General features: G+C 35.1%; 2 protein-coding genes across 2 annotated transcripts; both read right to left on the bottom strand.

Annotated features, from left to right (window-relative positions):
- Positions 1-1,470: 1,470 nt before the first annotated feature.
- LOC136231978 (uncharacterized) lies at positions 1,471-3,606 on the bottom strand. Its single transcript, XM_066021015.1, has 5 exons — positions 3,383-3,606; positions 2,439-2,582; positions 2,107-2,346; positions 1,965-2,024; positions 1,471-1,754 (listed from the first exon to the last, which is right to left on the bottom strand). The coding sequence occupies exons 1-5, from the start codon at positions 3,491-3,493 to the stop codon at positions 1,650-1,652; spliced, it is 660 nt and encodes a 219-aa protein (XP_065877087.1). The 5' UTR covers positions 3,494-3,606; the 3' UTR covers positions 1,471-1,649.
- A 12,305-nt stretch (positions 3,607-15,911) lies between these two features.
- LOC136234109 (uncharacterized) lies at positions 15,912-17,080 on the bottom strand. Its single transcript, XM_066023875.1, has 4 exons — positions 16,985-17,080; positions 16,701-16,888; positions 16,465-16,627; positions 15,912-16,363 (listed from the first exon to the last, which is right to left on the bottom strand). Exons 1-4 carry the CDS (start codon positions 17,060-17,062, stop codon positions 16,136-16,138), a joined length of 657 nt encoding a protein of 218 aa, XP_065879947.1. The 5' UTR covers positions 17,063-17,080; the 3' UTR covers positions 15,912-16,135.
- Positions 17,081-20,794: the final 3,714 nt, after the last annotated feature.

The following is a 20,794-nucleotide window of genomic DNA, read 5'->3' as shown; positions in this document are numbered from 1 at the left end:
TCAAAGACCTTAACTTAAATATTTTTTAAGCCTTGAGATTGCAGGGTCTCAATTTGGTCTTAATATTTCATAGAGGAAATACACTTTAGATCTCTTGGACCAGTTTCAGCTCCAACACTAAGATCAACTAACGATGGTGTGCCAACCCAGTTTCAACTCTAATGCATCCAACACTAAGATTAACTAAAGATGATCATGCATCACTGGTGCGAAACTACTAGCAGCCAAACCAGTTTCAACTCCAATAAATCCAACATTAAGATTAACTAAAGATGTTGCTACCTTTACTTGATACAGCATTATATAGAACACTGATTGACATCTTAATATATTAATCAACACTACGCACACATTACCTTTGTGGTTCACACGCTAGCCAATTTCTCGCTAAGCCTACCAAATTCACACGGAACAATTACACAAATTCTGCATTATTCAAAAAATAATACAGAAAAAATATCAAATTTAATCCTAACATTGTGCCTTCCAAACATTAATTACGTTTAAAATATTTAATATGTTAAAATGCTAACAACTAAGTTTGTCGCATATAAGTTAATGACAATTTTTTTTTTTATCAAAACGTCTAAAATGTTTACTGTGTTAATATAGTTACAAAATAACCAACAAAAAAAATGTATAAAACTGTTTCTGTCTATCGACAAACTTGTTTGGAATGTATGATATTATTATTACATAATAGTCAAACCAGTTTTTTCAACACAATCCCGAATGACTCTTCAAACTTATTTAGATGCAAATTGGGCACTTGTTTGAACACACCAAGATCAATAACATGCTTTTGCTTTTGCTTTTTTCTTGGAGAGCTCATTAATTAGTTGAAAGAGTAAAAAACAACCAATAATATTAAAATCTGTAGATTACTGATCAATGTCTTGATTCACAATATATTTATTACAATATCTTTTTTTTTTCCTCTACACTCCATGTAATTAAAAATTCAAGGACTAAAATATTGAGCTTAATTGGCTTTTACTTTCGAGAGAAGTTTGTAACTGGAATTATAAAACATATGTCCATTTCTACACGATTTCAACTTGGAGGCATCTTTACACAGCCATTAGCAATGAAAACATTCTTTTCCTTGTTACACAAAGAATAATGTTTTGTCTATATGCACTCCACGCTTGAGGGAAGACAATAAGGTTATATAGTTGAGGGAAGACTAACCTTTCAAATTAGTTGAGAAAACTGTTATAATTTCATCTTTCTTTCTTTCATCTGATACTGTCACTAATCACTTGGAATTAAACACCAACCAAATGAATACTAATTATTGTATCTAATGGATCAGTAGTGTTTTTCCTAAATTAGTGTAAATATACATTTTATTTCTCTCTTTTTTCTTTTTTCTTCCATTTTCCAATAACAAAACATTTTGATTATTACAAGAAAGAAGAAAAGAAGTTGTTTGAAGCAAAACAATGGATAGCAAGAAATATATGGCTATGAAACAAAAACATAATTGTGGCATAGAGAACTTATCTCTCAACATTTACAACCCAACTTTAAACATGATCCTTACTCCTAATATATATTTCAAGGATAACATAACTTCTTTCAAATTCCAAAACCATATCATAACCTCAAAAAGATACCTTTTCACTAATTCTGAATCAGAGATTTAACTAAGGAAAGCCCTTCAAAGGATCAGCTGTCTTCCCTGTTCTTGCATCAGTCCATGCCTTGGCAATTGTTCGTTTCAGATCTTCATCCCCTTCATCGTACATATTCTGCAGTATACGTAACTATCATCAATCAATCTGTATTGCATGCTAAATAATAGATTTCTTAATTTCTGACACCGCAATAGAATTTACAAAACAACCAGAATTTATATAATATGTAATCATATTGAGTATACTAGATCACATAACACGATTATGACACGAAAAACCCATTTTAACATCCTTAAAGGGAAATAGCTAATTAATCGTCTGTACCTTCATCAAATTCATAATTCCAGCCATAGGATCTGGTTCCTTATCCAAATTTGGCTTCAGCTGTCAAAAACCACAATGTTGTTAGTTTAAGCAAGTATCAAATCAAATCATAATTGAGCACAGAATTAACTTAAGTCATTACTTTGTCCTCTTTGAAGTGCAAGTCAGGCCAGTTCCCCTTTGAAGCTTTAAACAGAGTGATGACAACCCTGGTTGGCTTTACCAGTATCTTACATTTTTCTGGTTCAATTTCCTTGTTCAATTTCGGTATGGCACATCTGTAGTTCTTTCCTTGGACATCATGGAATTTGATATCAAATGACCTTGCCTTGATTTCTGTCTCAATTTTTTCTTGCTCGACCCCCTCTAGCGAGATATATATCTACACAAGCAGAAATGCCACCAAACAATGTTAGAACTAAATAACTTGTTCCATGATTTGGGTTGCAAAATGCATATGACATAAGTTATTACCTTTAGTTTATCATTGTCCTGATCCCAGCTGAAAGATCCAAGCGTAGTGTAATTCCGAGCAAGGGTAGAAGGCACCTTCACTCCAGCTGCAATAGGAGTTGGTGTTGGAGTTGAAACAGGTGCAGGAACAGGTTCCTTTGACAGCTATAAAGGGGAATCAAAGAGCAAATTAGGTAGGGATGGCAAGATAACACCATTTATAGAGACAACCCTGCCCTACTAAGAAACACGGTTGCAGGATCATCATCAATTAAACTAAAATTTTAAGCAAGCTTAGTTAAAGGTTCGACTTCATATTAATATTTGACAAAAGCTACTTAATAACAAAACTTACATGTACAATTACCTAATAAATCATCCAAAACCAATTGTCCTGTTATGTTTTTAGGTTTTGACTACGGATTATTTTAGGCATTAAGTGGGTACAAATTTAAAGCTTATGATGCCTTAAATCACTTGTAGCATAATCTTGACACTTATCCTTCTGTAGTGGAAGTTAAAAACAGCAAAAACTACCTCAACAGAAATTTAATTTAGTTAATAAATTCCAGGTGCTATCAACTACAGCAATAAATTAAGGCAATCATAACTATCCTAATGCGTATAATGTCCCACATGAACAATAATCATGACACTCAGCAATAATTTATCCCTTCTTATTAGAAGAAACTCAGTTTAGTTTCAATGCAAATAGAAAGTAAATTGATACATAATAGATTCACAGAAGGTAAAGGCGGCATGGAATAATATTTATTTAACGAAATGGTTGCTCCAAAGAGGCGTTACATACAGCTCGCATGTCATTATCATAGAAGTTCAAAAATGGAAACAGTATTAGCAAAACAATTAGCGTCGTAAACTCTGATTAGGAATTAGGTTCGACTTCTACAGCATAATGAACAATAGAAGAACGCTAATTACAGAAAAAGAGATGGAGCATTCACCTTTTCCAAATTGCGTATCTCAGAGTCGATGAGGGAGAGAACTCGAGGTCTCTTGGCTAAGCTGTGTAGGTGCCTTAGTTCCTCCAAATCTAGAGCCATTTCGTCCGCCATTTTTGCTATGGAAAACAAAGAACAAAGTAAAGCTCGGATATAGGGTGGCAAAAATGATTTTATATGTGCGGGGAAATAGAAAATGTGTGGGAAATGCTAGAACCTTCTCCTACTGATAAACTTCAGATAATTCAAATAACAAATTAAATTTAGGGTTTTAGATAAAGAAGGTTCTAGAGCGTTACTCTACTTTCATGGGCTCAGCTCAAAACTCATTTGAGAGACCTATTAATATGAGGTTCAGGCCGGCTTGGACATTGCCTACTTGGGCCTATATAAATAACGTTGGGGGACGGAGATTTTACTTAAAATATCAATTTTGCTGTAACATAATTGTGTCCTTATTTTATTTTTATTTTTCAATTTTAGGTTGTTTTTTTTGTTGTAAAATTTTTTCATTTCTCATATTTTCATATTATGATTGGTGTTTAATCTATTGCTTTCCCTATATTTTTTTTTATTGAATCTTATTTTGGATCAATTTTTATTTTTATTCTACGATTGATTGTTGTGTTTGGATTTGTTTGGATTTTCGATTTTTTTAATGGCAAGTTGTAGTGAGAAAGTTCATTTTAATCTTCCTAATTCCACTATATATGTTTTTTTCATTCCGTCGAAAGTCGATTTTACAGTATAGACGCTTATGATCTCCCCCTCTATGCCTTGCGCTCGAATTAGTTAAGATAGGAATTTTTCAATAGATTGAGTATTTTTTACTAGAAATAATTGAATATTAATATATTAATAGAATTTACTAGAAATAGAATAGAAGGATTGGCCATATGAGTGAGAAAAGCTTGTCCATGCTAAGTACACATTCTCCTTTGTGGTCCACATACCTCTAAGTTTGAGTTTTGTGAGCACTGCATTTTTTGCAAGCACAAAAGAATCAGTTTTAGCACTAGCGTTCACTAAACAAAAGACACTCTAGATTATATTCATTCGGAATTATGGGGTTTTACATGTGTTCCTTTAAAAGGTGGAGCTTGTTATATGTCAACTTCATTGACGATTACTCTAGGATGGTTTGAGCTTATTTCTTAACACAGGAAAATGATGCTTTTGCCACTTTTAAGAAATGGAAAATCTTTATACAAAATCAGACTGGTAAGAAGATTAAGCATCTCCTCATTGATAATGGTTTGTAGTTCTACGATTATGAAGTCAACACATTTTGTAAAGATATTGACATCTTTAGACATTTCACAGTTCCAGAAACACCACAAAAAATGGTATAACTGAGCGGATGAACACGACTCCATTAGAAAAGCTTTGTTGTGTGTTGTCTAATTTTGACTTACATCAATACGTTTAGACTGAAAAAGCTTTAATATCTTGTCATTTAGTGAATCGTTCTCCATCTGCTTCAATTAATTGTAAAAATCCTAAAAGAGGTATGATCTGGTAAACTTGCTGATTATTTTGATCTAAGGATTTTTGGCCTATTTAGGTCCATGCCAAGGATGGAAAATTGGAGCCTAGATTTGAAAAGGGCATTTTCCCTAGCTATTCTCCTGGTGTAAAGCGATATAAAGTTTGGCGTTTTGGTCCCAAGTCACCAAAGTTTGACGGTGGTTTGTACTTGTCCTAACATTTCACACACAATCCATGTAGTCAATAAATTTATGTCACTGGACTGCTGTGAAATGGACTTTGACATATTTATGGAGTACTACTAACGCTTGTATAGAATTTGGGAGTAAGAACATGGTGATTGATTTTGTTGATTCAGACTATGCATGTGATCTTGACGAAAGAAGATCCATGACAAGTTATGTATTTACTTTTGGTAGTTGCGCTATCAGTTAAAAAACTATTTTATAGCCTACACTTGCAATTTCCACTATCGAAGCAAAGTATATGAGTTTACTTGAAGCTGTAAAAGAAACTATTTGGTTATGATGTTTAGTTGGTAAGCTCGATTCAAATTTATAGAAAATTATCCACCATTGTAATAGCCAAAGTGTTATATATTTAACGAATGATCAAATGTTTCATGAAAGGCCAAAGCGCAATAATGTGAAATACCATTTTATCCGAGGTATTATTTTTGAAAGAAATGTTAACGTTAAAAAAATTTAGTCTGCTACCAATCTATATGATGAAACATCTTCCAATAAGTAAGTTAAACTATTGTTTGAACTTGATCGGTATTGATAACAATTGAGCTAGTCCGAAAGGGTGTTATGAAAGGTAGAATAGTTAATTGAATTTCAAATCAAAAGTGGAGATTTATGTTAATGATATGAATTTCTTTAATTGTTGGTAGCCAAATTGGTTCATTAACATGTGTTAATTAAGCAAGCCACCATTTGGATAGGTAGAGCCCCAATTGTATAATATTAAACTTAACATTTACATTATATATGGCTATGTATAGCAATGCATGTCGCATTTTAGAGCATCAAAGCAACTAACAATTCAATTACTAATTGAGATATTTTTTAGAGAATAGTAAGATTTTGAGTATATTAAGGTTAAGTTCGAGTGTTATTTTCGATCTAATTTATCTGTTGAGTAGGCAGACTGCTGAACCATACAAATCTCTGAGTTATTTATTTTATCATTCTTTTTTTTGTTGGTCATTTTATCTACCAAAATTAAATAGTTTATTTCGATATCGGATTTCCTAATCCCCCTCCCCACATATATATATATATATATATATATATATATATATATATATATATATATATTGAATAATTCCTCCTTTTTCTTTATTTTTTTAACAATAATTTTTTTACAAGAAAATCAGATGAAGTTGACTTCCTTATAGGTAATTTTATTTTTCACTAAAGATAAACAAATGAAAGAAGTTGGATTTTCATCCATAGAAAATTTATTTTTTAAAATGAAGACTTTTGTTTAGTTTGTTTCTTTTCATCTGAAAGAAAATAAAAAGAAGTCTGATTAACTTCATCTGACTTTCTTGAAATGGGAAGTCGGATGAAATTCATCCGGCTTCCTTGTTGGAAAGCGTAATGCTTAGGTTACACATGTTACAAGGAAAGTTGAATGAACTTCATCTGACTGCTTTATAAGTTTGAAGTTGGTCGAATTTCATCTAGTTTCATCTTAGTTAACCCAACACTATCTAGGGAATAATTTTTAGTCATACTGTTTGAAAGGAATAATGTCTTATTTGGAGCATTTTTTGAGTAAAAAAAGTAGATAATTTTAGGATCCGTTTGTTTGTTGTCGCTGCTTTTCCAAAAATATGGATTTTCTACTTTGTAAAAAACTACTTTTCAGTGTAAAGAGCAAACATGAGCTCTCTAACCAAACACTTAAAAGTCTACATTTTGAAGTGAAAAGTCAAACCGGAGCATCCAAACATCCTCTTAACCTTTTGAGTAAAAGCAATAAATAAAGATAGAAATATAACCATTGATTTACACATGAATGAATCAATGAAGGGGAAGTACAACAGATGGTTTGGGGTTGGGCCTTCTTGTAAGAGGTGTAAATAAGAGCAAAAAGAATATCAACTGAGTGAAAAACATGAAAAAAAGTCCACCTCCACGTCCACTTCCGTATGAATGTTTGTAAAAGTGGAATATGAGAATGTAGAGATAGAGAAGCTTCATATATTTCAGGAATACCAGCTCTATCATAACCTTCAAATCTGATGTTTGTTGTAGTGCTCCAGCTCCATCTCCACCCTCACCTTTTCATGAACTCTCTCAATTTTAATCTCTTTTTCAAATAACCTATTAATTTAAGGAAAATTTCTAGAATGTTCCATACAAACTAAAAATAACATGTTCGCACAAATTTCAAGAACATCTCCCATATAAGCAACTTTCAAATTATTCAAAATATATTATTTTATTTTTTCTCTAGTCTACGTCATATTTGTCAACTTAAAAAAAACAAAAACTACAATACTAAATACTAAGCAACTATAAAAGTTATCAGTATCGTTACACAAATCATTCTTTTATATTTAATTTATTTTAATTATTAATATTGTCATAAACTTTCATTAATAGCAGGTAATTATTATATTAAAAAAAAGAAAAAAAAACAAAGGTGTAAAAATTATTTAAACAACATTTGTTATTTCAACGACAGACATTCTTTTAAACACTCATTCATTCTAAGCACATTGTATTGGAGATGCTCTAATGTGTTCCAATTTGAATGGTTTAGAATAAAATTATATATATATATATATATTGATGAAAGCGAAAAAGATGCAAGTTGAGAAATATAGTATACCTGAAAGACGCCCAATTGCAGTTGTAGTCGGATTCTGGGACAGTCAATGAAACAGAGAGGTGCAAGTTGTGCTTAGGAAGTTCAGAAATCGGAACATAAGCAACTGGTGGTGTTTTAGTATAGTCGAAATTTAGGAGTTCTCTTGTCTCAGCAGGTTTTTCTATTATATTTCTCATCATTAAACCACTGAATATAAACCGGGAAGCTAGTAATCCTAAAAAAGCATCACCAACAGATAGCTTGACCGCAATAATCCACATGCCAATTTATATGGTAATTTTATCCTTGAAATAGCCAAAACTCTCAATAAAGTCTTCATTAAATACCCGAACCCTTATGGGGCGTTTGGTATTGTATTGAGATAGGGATAAAGGCTGGGATAGAGATAAAGATAAATGGTTGGAATAAGGATAAAAATATGATAGTCGAGAATTATTATTCAATGTTTGGTACGTGGGATAGGGATAGGGATAAAATAATACATTTTACTATTTTAACCCTATTTAAGCTATATAACATTAATTTGAGGGATAATGTGGACTTTTCCATCCTATTAAAATCGCAGGAGCTTATCCCACTTCCTTATACCACCCTCCTCCTCGGTATAGGATTTGAGGGATAAGAAGCTTATCCCTCATCCGTCTCACTCTTCTATCTCCCAAACTAACACGAGATAATTTATCTCGTGTTTTTTTATCCCTATCCCACCTCCTATATCCCTTCTAACAAACATCCCGTTATTGGAGTACATATGAGTAAATTGAAGGACCAAATTGGAAATGTGAAGAAATTAAGCAAGAGATTAAACTGAAGACCCACAATTTTTTATCAGTAAAACTGAAAGGACAGCAAGAAAGTTGAAGGAGAAATCAGGACCTTTGGACTTATTTTCTCCATTGTTGTTGTATTAACATCAACAAGATGAGGACTTATTTTCATAATAGAGTTGGAGACTCAATGTTACTTTTGTCATTTTCTTCATACACCACAACAAACGATATATTCATACCAAATAATAGCTTAATACTCCTGAATTTTTCCATCATTGATCTATTGCTCATTTTAAAGTGATTTATTAGATTTGTCAACTTACTTATATTAATGATCTATTTGTCTTAGAATTTGACTCAAGTGATATATATTTCAATTTGTTCAAGCCTAATCTTATTCCCACACATAGATTTAGTGAGGTCACTTGTGTTAGAGATAATATCAGTATTATCTCTACAGATAATTATCCGCACACTAAATAGAATTGTATTCTATACACAAGTCTATTAAGTGTGCAGAGATAAGATTCTAGTATATCTAGGATTAAGTCTTAGAGTTGTATCTAAACTACACAACTGATTAGGGTTCAGAAAACCTAATTAGTATAGATTCATATGTTTGTCATATATATACTTATGATCAATACAAACCCTAATCAAGGGGAATTATTATTTCGTTCATTATCTCTCTCTCTCTCTCTCTCTCTCTCTCTATGTAATTCGGCCTCCCTCTCTATCAAACACCGAATTACTTCAACATGGTATCACAAGCAGGAAACGGTTCAAATCCCTCTGGCTCCTCTTCCGCATCAATCCCTCCCAATTCCCTAAACCAATCCGAGCCTCTATCTCAAGAACAGCAGGTTTCGTCCATATTCTTATCGGAATCAATACCGAGTGCGGCTCAAAATCCGAATGTGGCACCGTCCGCGATCATGTCGATTGCAGAAACAGGCGAAGCGGCAAGCTTTGCGACTCCACCACATGCCGCCGCGGCCGCTAGGTCGAACAGCGGAATCCGAAGCTTCAACACGGAATTCACCGTGGATACAGCGTCAGCCTCGTCTCTTCAGCCGTCATCTGGCTGGAGGTTCGATTCCCCCTTCACGACGGTGCCAATGTCGTCGGTCACCTCTTCCTATTTGTTCGAACAACATGATGGAGGAATTTTTCCCCGACCGCGACAGCAAGAACAGCCGCACCGAACAACGGTTCAGCAGCAACACCCGCCGCTATTCCATCCTCCAGGTAATTTTTCGCAACCACCTATCAGACCTGGCTTTGGAACTCCCCCGTCCTATCACAGTTCACAATTACCCTCTACTTTTTATACACAGCCCAATGACTCACTGTATGCTAATCCACCTCAAGTTCATCCCTCCAATCAACATCATAACCACATTGGCTCGTCCAATTATCAAGCTTACTCCACACCTAGTAGTGAATCTGTTAATCAGCCTCGCCCTCATTCGATGCATACTCAAACTCATATTAAATTAACACCGCACAACTATAAAGCATGGAGGATGGCCATTGTGTCTACCCTCAAATTTCATCACTACTTTGACCACATCACAAGCAATACACCACCACCACCCAAATTCTTATCTAGGGGAGGCTTTCTGTCCAACAATGATAATGTTATGCTTAACCCAGCCTACACTGTGTGGGATGAGTTAGAAAATGCTGTGATGTCGCTGTTATTACATTCGATTACAGAGGAAGTTTATGAAATTATCACTTGCTTTCATTACTCACATGATATTTGGGTTGCACTTGAAAACGCGTATGGCGTTATCACTGATGATAAACAGTTTCAACTAAGCATTCAATACATGAATTTGAACAAAATGAGTTACCCATTGGTGAATATATGCAAAAACTCAAGGCCATTCTTGATGATCTGGCTGCATTTGGCAATCCATATCCCATGCACCTTCTACCGTCATTACTTTACAAGAATGTTGGGGATCCTTTCAAATCATGTATTCAGAATTTAGTGACTCAGAAGGGTATTCATATTGATTATTATCAATTGTTGAGCAAGCTGAAAACTGTTGAAGGGATGATTCACTCTACAAAGAAATCGGCCTTCACACTTCCGGTACCACAAGTGATCTCGCATGAAGCAAATGTGTCCTCTGTCTCCTCTTCTACAAATGGAAAATCCAAAACAAAAAAGAGAAGAAGCGGTAAATGCTTTAATTGTGGTGATCTTGATCATTGGGCGGACAAATGCAAGAGGCCCAAAGGGTTTGCAACACAACAATCGCAATCCAGTGCACAAGCACATGTCGCATGGCACAACCCTATGGACCCATTCAGTGGGCCGCCGCAACCTTGGTACCCGGACACGGGCACCACCAATCACATGACGGCGCAGCCAAGTTAGCTACAACAAATGCATCCTTATCCTGGCAATGATACGGTTCAATTTGGAAATGGGCAAGGTTTGAAAATCTCTCATCTTGGTCAATCTCATATCAAACATCTTAAAATTTCTGATATCTTATTGGTACCCAAGCTTACTAAATCATTATTGTCGGTTCAGAAATTCACTCGTGATAATGCTTATTTTTTTTGAATTTTGGCCTAACCATTTTCTTGTAAAGGATCAAACTACTGGGGAAATCCTGTTACGCGGTCCGAGTAAGGATGGGCTCTATGTGCTTCCACCAAACTTGAAAGAGGCGCTAGTCGGAGAGAAGGTTTCCTTTGAGCGGTGGCATGCACGGCTTGGTCACTATCAGAATCAGACAGTCAGTAGAATTTTAAAAGACAATAATTTATTATCCTCTGCACCTACCAATAGTTGCTCTTTTTGTCCTTTAGGAAAATTATCTCAGTCTTCTTTACCTTCAATTGTTTGTTCTAGTACTTTTTGATTTGAAAATTTGCATTTGGATGTTTGGGGCCCTGCCCCTACTCTCTCCTTTAATGGACATCGTTATTTTTTGATTATCATTGATGAATTTACTCGCTTCAGTTGGTTATTTTGTCTAAAAAATAAAAGTGAAGTAGCTTTAACATTTCAAAATTTTCTTGCAATGATTAGAAATCAGTATGATGCCAAAGTTAAAAACTTCTACTCTGATTTTGGGGGTGAATTTCAAAAACTGCAGCCTTTTCTCCATGAAAATGGAATTGTACACAAGATTGCTTGTCCTCACACTCATGCTCAAAATGGCATCGCTGAACGAAAAATTCGACATGTAGTAGACACGTGTCTGACCATGTTAGCCAATGCTAACTTACCTCTTAAATTCTGGAATTATGCCATGATTCATAGCATACGCATGATCAATATACTTCCCACCAAAACACTTAGGAATCACTCTCCTTTCTTTATGCTTTATCGCAAGCAACCTGCTTACTCGTTTCTTCGAATATTTGGTAGTGGCATCTATCCACTTCTACGACCTTATAACAAAAACAAGTTTGATTTTCGTTCCAAACTCTGTGTTTATCTCGGACCTTCGTCCAATCACTCGGGCGAGTTATGTTTAGACATATCCACAAGAAGAATTTACATCTGTAAATTTGTCAAGCACGATGAAGGGGTCTTCCCGACAGCTCAACCGGTCATCACGCCTCTCTCTACTAGCGCAGGGTTGGAAGCGACGACACAAGAACTACCTTCACTCCTCGGACCGTATCCAGGTATTCCTCGATCCACTATCAATGTTCCTCACTCATTGCCTTCTCATATCCCCGTGGCACCCGTGGTTGGTCATACAAATTCTATCATTGAGGATGACCATACAAATCTGGCTCGTCATTCGCCAATTCGTCTTTCGAAAATCAGCAATATGCGGCGTTGGAACCGCGAGCCGTAAACGACGGTGCTGCTGCAGCAGCTATCCCAGCAACTATCAGCGAGGAAGCACATCATCGAGATGGCACGCTGTGGGTCTCGCGGGCTGATCAAACCAGTAACAGCCGACATGCCTCGTTGTCTGACGCATCGACAGAGGAAAAATGTCATGCTGCGGCACAAGAGCAGTGCGCTGCTACGACAGCGGCAGATTCTCAAGTCATCGAACCAGAGAACCTTGCAACAGCACAAATGGTGCCTGTGCAAGCTCCATCCCTGCAAGAACCTTCAGCGAACATTGAACCCGACACAGCAATACGTCATACAATGCAACTCCGACACACAACGTTGCATTCCCGCGGTAAATTCGCAGCACTACTAGCGATGCATGAAAATGTTGTGATTGATCCTACGTGTTTTAGCAAAGCGCACAAATTACCTGAATGGCGACAAGCTATGTCAGAAGAAATAAAAGCCCTTCTTGACAACGGAACTTGGAAATTAGTCCCACGACCTCAAGGAAGACATATCATTACCTCTCGCTGGCTCTTCCGTACAAAGCGAAAGTCGGATGGATCCATTGATCGATATAAAGCGCGGCTAGTGGCACGTGGATTTACTCAAAAATCTGGGATTGATTACAAAGAAACATTCAGTCCGGTGGTAAAGGCAACCACCATACGCACAGTTCTAGCCATTGCTACGTCCAACCGGTGGTTCATTAATCAGCTTGACGTGTCAAATGCGTTTCTCCACGGAAACCTCACTGAAACAATCTATATGGAACAACCACAAGGGTTCCGTGATCCAGATCAAGCTGACCATGTGTGCTTACTTCAGAAGAGTTTATATGGGTTAAAGCAGGCCCCGCGAGAATGGTTCACTCGCCTACGAAACTTTCTTGTCTCTCTTGGATTCAAAATGTCATTGGCTGACAACTCCCTATTTGTTCACACGAATGGACAAATTCAAACATACATCTTATGTTATGTGGATGATATCCTTATCACAGGTAACTCACCGGCTCACATTGTTAGTGTAATCTCTTCCATTGAAACTGAATTTCCTATTCGCAATCTGGGACGTGCGGAATATTTCTTGGGCATTGAGATTCAGTATTCAAAAGATGGTATTCACTTGTGCCAAGCAAAATATGCAGCTGACATCCTTGATCGTGTAAACATGGCGGATGCCAAACCAATCACGACACCTATGAGCACCACTCCTACGTTGTCAAAAAGCCTTGGCACTCCGCTTGCATCAGGAGATGAATATTGGAGTATTGTTGGTGCCCTTCAATACCTTCTTCTCACTCGCCCTGACATTGCCTTCTCGGTCAACAAGCTCTGTCAGTTCCTTCACTGTCCCACGGATGAACACTGGAAGAGTGTAAAGAGGGTGCTTCGGTATCTTCAAGGAACTCTTGAGTTTGGCATCCTTATGTCACCAAAACATATTTCGCATATGCATTGCTACTCGGACAGTGATTGGGGGGGATGCCCGGATGACAGACGATCAACGGGAGCTTTCTATGTCTACATTGGGAATAGCATTGTGTCTTGGCAAACGCGAAAACAACCCACCATTGCAAGATCGTCCACTGAGAGTGAGTACAAAGCAGTTGCAAATGCAGCAGCGGAATTACTCTGGCTCAAATCATTGTTGAAAGACTTGGGATTTCACATCCCACCCCCTGTTCAACTATGGTGTGACAATGTAGGTGCAATTTATCTCACTTCAAATCCTGTATTCCATGCTCGTACAAAACACATTGAGCTGGATTATCACTTTGTCCGTGAACAAGTCACAAATGGCTTTCTCAATGTCAGATTCATTCCTACTGATGATCAAGTAGCAGACATTTTAACCAAGCCGCTACCTAGTCTTCGCTTCACGCAGTTACGCTCTCGACTGTTGGTTTCTCCGCGACATCGGCTTGAAGGGGGGTGTTAGAGATAATATCAGTATTATCTCTACAGATAATTATCCGCACACTAAATAGAATTGTATTCTATACACAAGTCTATTAAGTGTGCAGAGATAAGATTCTAGTATATCTAGGATTAAGTCTTAGAGTTGTATCTAAACTACACAACTGATTAGGGTTCAGAAAACCTAATTAGTATAGATTCATATGTCTGTCATATATATATACTTGTGATCAATACAAACCCTAATCAAGGGGAATTATTATTTTGTTCATTATCTCTCTCTCTCTCTCTCTCTCTCTCTCTCTCTCTCTCTCTCTCTACGTAATTCGGCCTCCCTCTCTATCAAACACCGAATTACTTCAACAACTTGTACACATTTAATTTTTAATACCAATCAACAGTGTTGCTCATGCTCTGGCACAGGGGTCACGTTCTTATGCTAGCCCTTATTCTTTTGTTCTTTCTCCGGATTTTATTCGGCCGTTGTTGCGTTCTGATTGTTTGGTTTCTAATCCTTAATAAAATGTTTCCTATGCTTCAAAAAAAAAAAAACTCCCATAAAATAATATGATTTTTCTTTTAATTTTTAATTGAGGAGTGAATTGCTACTAGTGTATAGCAGAAATTCTTTATTAAACAATAACTTGATTTCACAGAGATTTTTGGCTGAATAATTTTATAAAAGTGGGTTTAATGTTAGTTTATAACCAAAAGAAATGCAAATGAGTTTTTTTATGTTTTTTATTTTATTTGTGCATATTAACACTTTTAGTCAATGTCAAATATTATAATAAAAAATTATTATTAAGTTTTAATTATAATTTGATTTGGTATCAGGCTTTTAGATAAAACGATTAAAAGTTCGAGTATTGACAACTCTCATTTATTAAAAAGAATTTCAACCCATAGCAAGATGTGTTTATATTGTTTACGCTTCAACTGGTCCTGACAATTTAGGAGCTCTAGACAAAATAAGCAATAAGTATTCTTCTAATATAAAATTTACTAATTAAAGTGTAAAGGTTGGACAGACCTTTTAATTTTCTTTTTGTATCAATGAGTTTTCAAAAACAATTAGGCTTCCCGTATGATTTTATTTTATCACTATCTATATTAAAAGAAAATTAATTTTCATATATACATATAACATTAAATTATTTTTTTGGGCTCCTCCAACCCTGAACCCTAGGCCGGCGCACCCCGAGCCTAGGCCCTGGCTTCAATCCTCAAAGACATTCATATACAAAGCACATTAGAGATTATAATAAAATCTTTTTTGATGAAATAAAATTGTATTATTAGATGTTAACTATAAACTTTAGAAACAGGTCTGACTTTCTAATTGGGTGGCTGTAAGAAATCAAATTATGATACTATAAACATGCATATAGCCGTCAGGGCCGGTCCTGACAATTTAGGGGCCCTAAGAGACCCTTTAATATAAAATTTACTAATTGATTTTTTTTCCTATTATTGTATAAATTAATTTTTATTTTTCAAATTTAATCAATTTAAGGTAATAAAATGAAACTTTTTTATTTTTAAATTTAATCAAATTAAAAATAGTTATTCTAAAATGAGGTAATAAAATGAAACTTCTTACTCTTGACTACCCATAACATTTATATATTAAAAATATATCAAAAAAATTACAAAGAAAAGAATAAAACCAATACCCTCTTTAGTTGGAAGACAATGCATTACCATTATGATAGTTTGAATTTATTTATAATAGTCAAAACATATGCAATTTATTTACAAAACTAATTTTTTTCTGGGCCCTAGGCCGGCGCACCCCGGGCTTAGGCCCAGGGCCGGCCCTGACAGCGGTGGAAGTTGCCAATTTTCATCCTTTCAGCAATTGGTTGCTTAAAAACTTCCTGAATAGCCCCTATTTCATACATCTTTACCTGCTTGAAGTGGGATATTTTTTCTCTTCTGTTGATCTTGCATGCTGAATAACTTCCTTAAGCTTATTTTGCAGCCGTGATCTAATTTGGTAGTTAGATTCTAACTTCCTCTCCAAATCCTCCTTCATACCCACAAGTTGTGTCTTTCTCATCTCTGCTGCAGCAATTTCAGCGTTGCTCAAATAACCATTGTTGCCTTGAAGTTTTACGAAGATTGATTTCAACTGAAATGAAATATAGCACAAATTGAGTAGAAGGAATAGATTTTGTATTGGATTGCTTGATTACAAACTGAAAATGCAGCTCTCAAAAGGAAAATCCTTACCTCATTTGCTTGGTTTCTTAATTCATTCACTTGACTCTTAGATTCATGAACAAATTTCTCCACGTCTTCCCTAAATGCCTTCATTTCATGACATTTCAGCTCGTAAAACCTCTCCTTCTCCTTCTGCATTTCCTCCAGCTCCTCCATACCTCTTTTCATGACCCTAACAAACCAATTGAAAAGCAAAACTAAAATCTAGCTTCGAGGTAGGACCAAAACAGATCTGATTGAAGTACCTCAATTGATGCGAATCGCTCTGGTATTTGGAATCGAGGTTCTGGATTTCAGACTTGAGATTCAAAATTTCAAATCGTTGAAACGCAATGTGACGATCGAGCATCAAGCACCGCTGCTCCATTGATCGAATGTTGACTAGTTTTGACTCTAACATTTGCGACTTGATCACTTGCAAGTCTTTCTCTCCCTGCAAACAAACATAGGCAATAATTTCATTGTTTTTCTTTTCAATTTTCTATGGAAACAAACAGAGGATCTTGAAGTTATTGAAAGAACTGAGGACCTGTAGGAGAGAAAGGCGCTGATTTCTGGTATCCTCCATGTGCTGTAGCCTCTCTCGAAACGCGGAGGAAAGCGCCATGGATAATTGCGAAATCGATTTTCCCTCTCCAGAGTTTGAATTAGGGGAGCTCTAACGGATATAGAGCCTGAGGCAATGGGCTAGGCCCTTGCAACAACAAACCCACTTTCTATATCATCAGAAAACAAATCATATTACAGAATAGAAAATTCTAAAACAAATTATCTTTATCTTAAACAATTTAATTTATCCATCTCTTACATAATGGGCTATGGCTTGAACGTAACTAAATATTATACATTTGATTTTATATAAATAATTTAGATTTTATTATTTAAATAAATTTAGAACTGGTATAAAATTAGATATAAGTATATTTTAATGAGCTGCTTCCAGTAATTCGGATATTTTGCATTGAAAATATAATTAGAAAATAAGGGTAGTCTAATTGGGATAAAGGTTCTAATACCGACTACACAGGAATTTCTATTCGGTCTAGATGTATGGTTAAGACTTAAGATTGTGAGTTGATTCAGGTATTGTGGCGTTAATGGACTTGATTTTTTTTTTTTTGATACACACTAGATTTCCATTATGATTTTGAATTTTGAGGCTGGGGAATATCAGTTTTATTCTTACTGTAAAAAGTTCTAATTTTTCCTCATTAATTCAATTTTACTTTTTTTTTCTTTTCTTTTACTAAATGCTAAGTTAAGTACGAAATCCCTTACAAATGGTTAAAATTGACATAGGATTTTTTTTGATAGAAGAATTAGGATTTTTACTATATAAGCAAAATTGAGCAGTGAGAATGAGTAAAATTTAAAATTTAGGCACAATTTTTAAAATGAGTATCTAAGTGACTATGCAGTAATTAGTGGTACACATAAAAATCCGTAAAATCAAAAAACCGAAAAACCAATATTTATTTGTATTTATATTTATACATATAATTATACATTATTCCACTTAAAATTAAAATAAATATAAGGATGAATAGCAAAATCTAATAAGAAACATAAATTATTTTCGGTGATTAAAAGTAAGCGATCTCTTTATCCCTAGAACAATAGAATGGGATGTTGAACTATTACAAGAAATCTTTTCGGAACAAGATGTAATGACCATCATTCGGTCAACTCCGCATGTATCTAGAAGAAAAGACCAGTTTATATGGAATGCTTCCCGTAATGGGTGTTATTCGGTTCGTAGTGCATACCGCTTTGGGATGGAGGAAATACCAAGCAGTACACATCTTAGAGTTGAGGGGGAGTGGCAAAAGATATGGAGAGCTAATGTGTCATTTAACTTCAGACATTTTTGTTGGAGGCTTGTTCGTGATTGTATCCCAACTCGTCACCGGCTCAAGAGTCGGGGGATTAACATGGAGGATGATTGTGTTATGTGTGCTCGGGACTTGGAGGATAACTGCCCTTTATTTGTGCTATGTCCAAAAGTTATGAAAGTTTGGAGGGAGGCGGGCCTTGCTAATTTAATTGAACAATCAAGCCTTGATGCGGATAACTTTGCTGGCTTCTTTTTCTATTTTTGCAGATTAGCTGGTGCAAAAAATTCAGAGTTCTTTATGATGCTGCTGTGGTCATGGTGGGAGGCGAGGAATGACTACTTTTGGAATCAAAAATCTGCAACAGCCGTTGGAGTCGTTATGAGGAGTAGGCGTTGTCTTGCGGACTGGAAGACGGCTAGGGAACGAAGTATAATTTCCTCTGCAATACCTAGGGAGGAAGACTATCAAAAATTATGGCACCGACCACCGACTGATGTTGTTTCCTATTGCACAGATGCAAGCATATTTACAATTTTTGGAAAAATAAGAAGTAGTGCAGTACTTAGAGATTCACATGGTGCCTTTATCTCGGCCCAGACAAATCTGGTGGAAGGTATTATAGAAGTTAGGGAGGCGGAAGCTTGGGCGGTCTTACATGCACTTGAATGGACCATGGAGGTAGGTTACAATAAAATTCTATTTGAATCTGATTCCTTGTCCACTGTTAAAGCTATTACTTCTGGAAGTTTGGATCAGTCTGAGTTTGGTGATATTATTGGGCGATGTCGCACACTTTTTATCATCTCAAAACGGTTACACTATCCGTTTTATTAGAAGACAAGCAAACGGGTTAGCTCATGCTTTTGCTAGAGCAGCCTCTCAATTTGCTAGTCAGTGTTACTTTGATATTATCCCTAATGGGTTTTCTCTTTCTGTGTTAAACTTTTACTGGTTTTTGACTCATTAATGATATTTTGCTTCAAAAAAAAAAAAAAAAAAAATCAATGATGAAATATTTCATCCCAAATTTCATGTACTATCAAATTTGTCATAAACTGGATAATTAGTGAAATTAATATAAATGGATAGGGATTAATTGGTAAAGTACAGATAATAAGAATTATTGTCCAAAAAACATAGTAATTTAATGCTTTAAAGAGTTGTTGTAAGGAAAAAATCCAGTGTCCAATCTATAGTCCACACGTACATAATGCACACATATCTCTCTCTGTTGTTAATCTCTTCAACTCGTCATTAACCCATCGTTCCACTCACGATAAAAATTAAAAGTTTTATTATTATTATTATTTTATTTACTAATGGTTAGAAACTGAAATAAAAGGTTAACCGACCGAATAATTGGTTAACCGATTAGTGGTTAACCGAATTTAGTTGACTAGTATATGGTTAGTGTTTTCAAAAACCCGATAAAATGATTAACCGACCGAATTAACTTTAATGTACTGGTTAACCGACCACGTGCACCCCTAGCAGTAATCTTGCATAACTTTCTATTTTACTAGATAAATTTTATTGTGTCTAGCCTAACATATTATTTTTTAATAGTTTATCCGATTTTTCGGTTCGAGAATCGTCAGACAACTTTTAAGATTATTTTTCAATTAAAGATTTCTACTGTACACTACCATATTTTTCATATGTTAAACCAATAATTTAATATTAAATAGGTCATAATTTAATATAATGTTACATTTTATCCAATATATTAACATTGTTTAATTAATTAATTAATTAAATTAGTATTTTTTAATTTGTTAAATTCTTACATATCTAATATCAAATTATTTGTTTGCCATACAAATAATGTGTTGATCCAAACATACACTACAAACAAGCAGCATTTCACGGACGGAATTTTCTACTGTAACAACGATTCTAACCGTCTTTACAAACATTAGGAACGGTTAACCGTGTGAAAAGTGTTGTTATTGTTGCTATCATTATTACATTTAGCGACGATTTTTCTAGGGCAACCTCTGCAGCACTAATCACTAATCGGATGTATAAGTTCAAATTCGATCTTGATAACTTGATTTTGCACCTCTGATCTGATGCATGCTCGATCTTACTCAATATCTCTAAGTTTTGTTTTCACGATCTGTAAATAGGATTTAATTTCACGATTTTAAAGGAGGATTTGATCTGTATTTGATTTTTTCTAAGACGTGTATTATAAATCTGTATTTTCAAAAAGTAAATTTATATTTTGGGTTTTTTTAACTGAGATCATGAGACAATTTTTAAAATACTGGTAGAAAAAGAGTGGTTAAAGTTTTTTTTTTCAGTGATATAATAAAGTTTCTGGTGTTACACGTACTTATTCAAGATATGTATAATTAAGTCCATATTAATTATCAGGTAGTAATGGCTATAAGCTACTACCAACCTCAAGGTGAATTAAAAAATGCCTTAACTAATAAATGAATAAATCTTTCATAGTATTTTTTAAGGTTTGTGTTATTTATTTTGATGTGGAATCTACC

This window comes from Euphorbia lathyris, chromosome 6 (genome assembly GCF_963576675.1).
Source record: "Euphorbia lathyris chromosome 6, ddEupLath1.1, whole genome shotgun sequence".
NCBI classification, from domain to species: Eukaryota; Viridiplantae; Streptophyta; class Magnoliopsida; order Malpighiales; family Euphorbiaceae; genus Euphorbia; species Euphorbia lathyris.
Note: the sequence above shows the minus strand (reverse complement) of the source record. Positions and strands in the feature narration are given on the sequence as shown.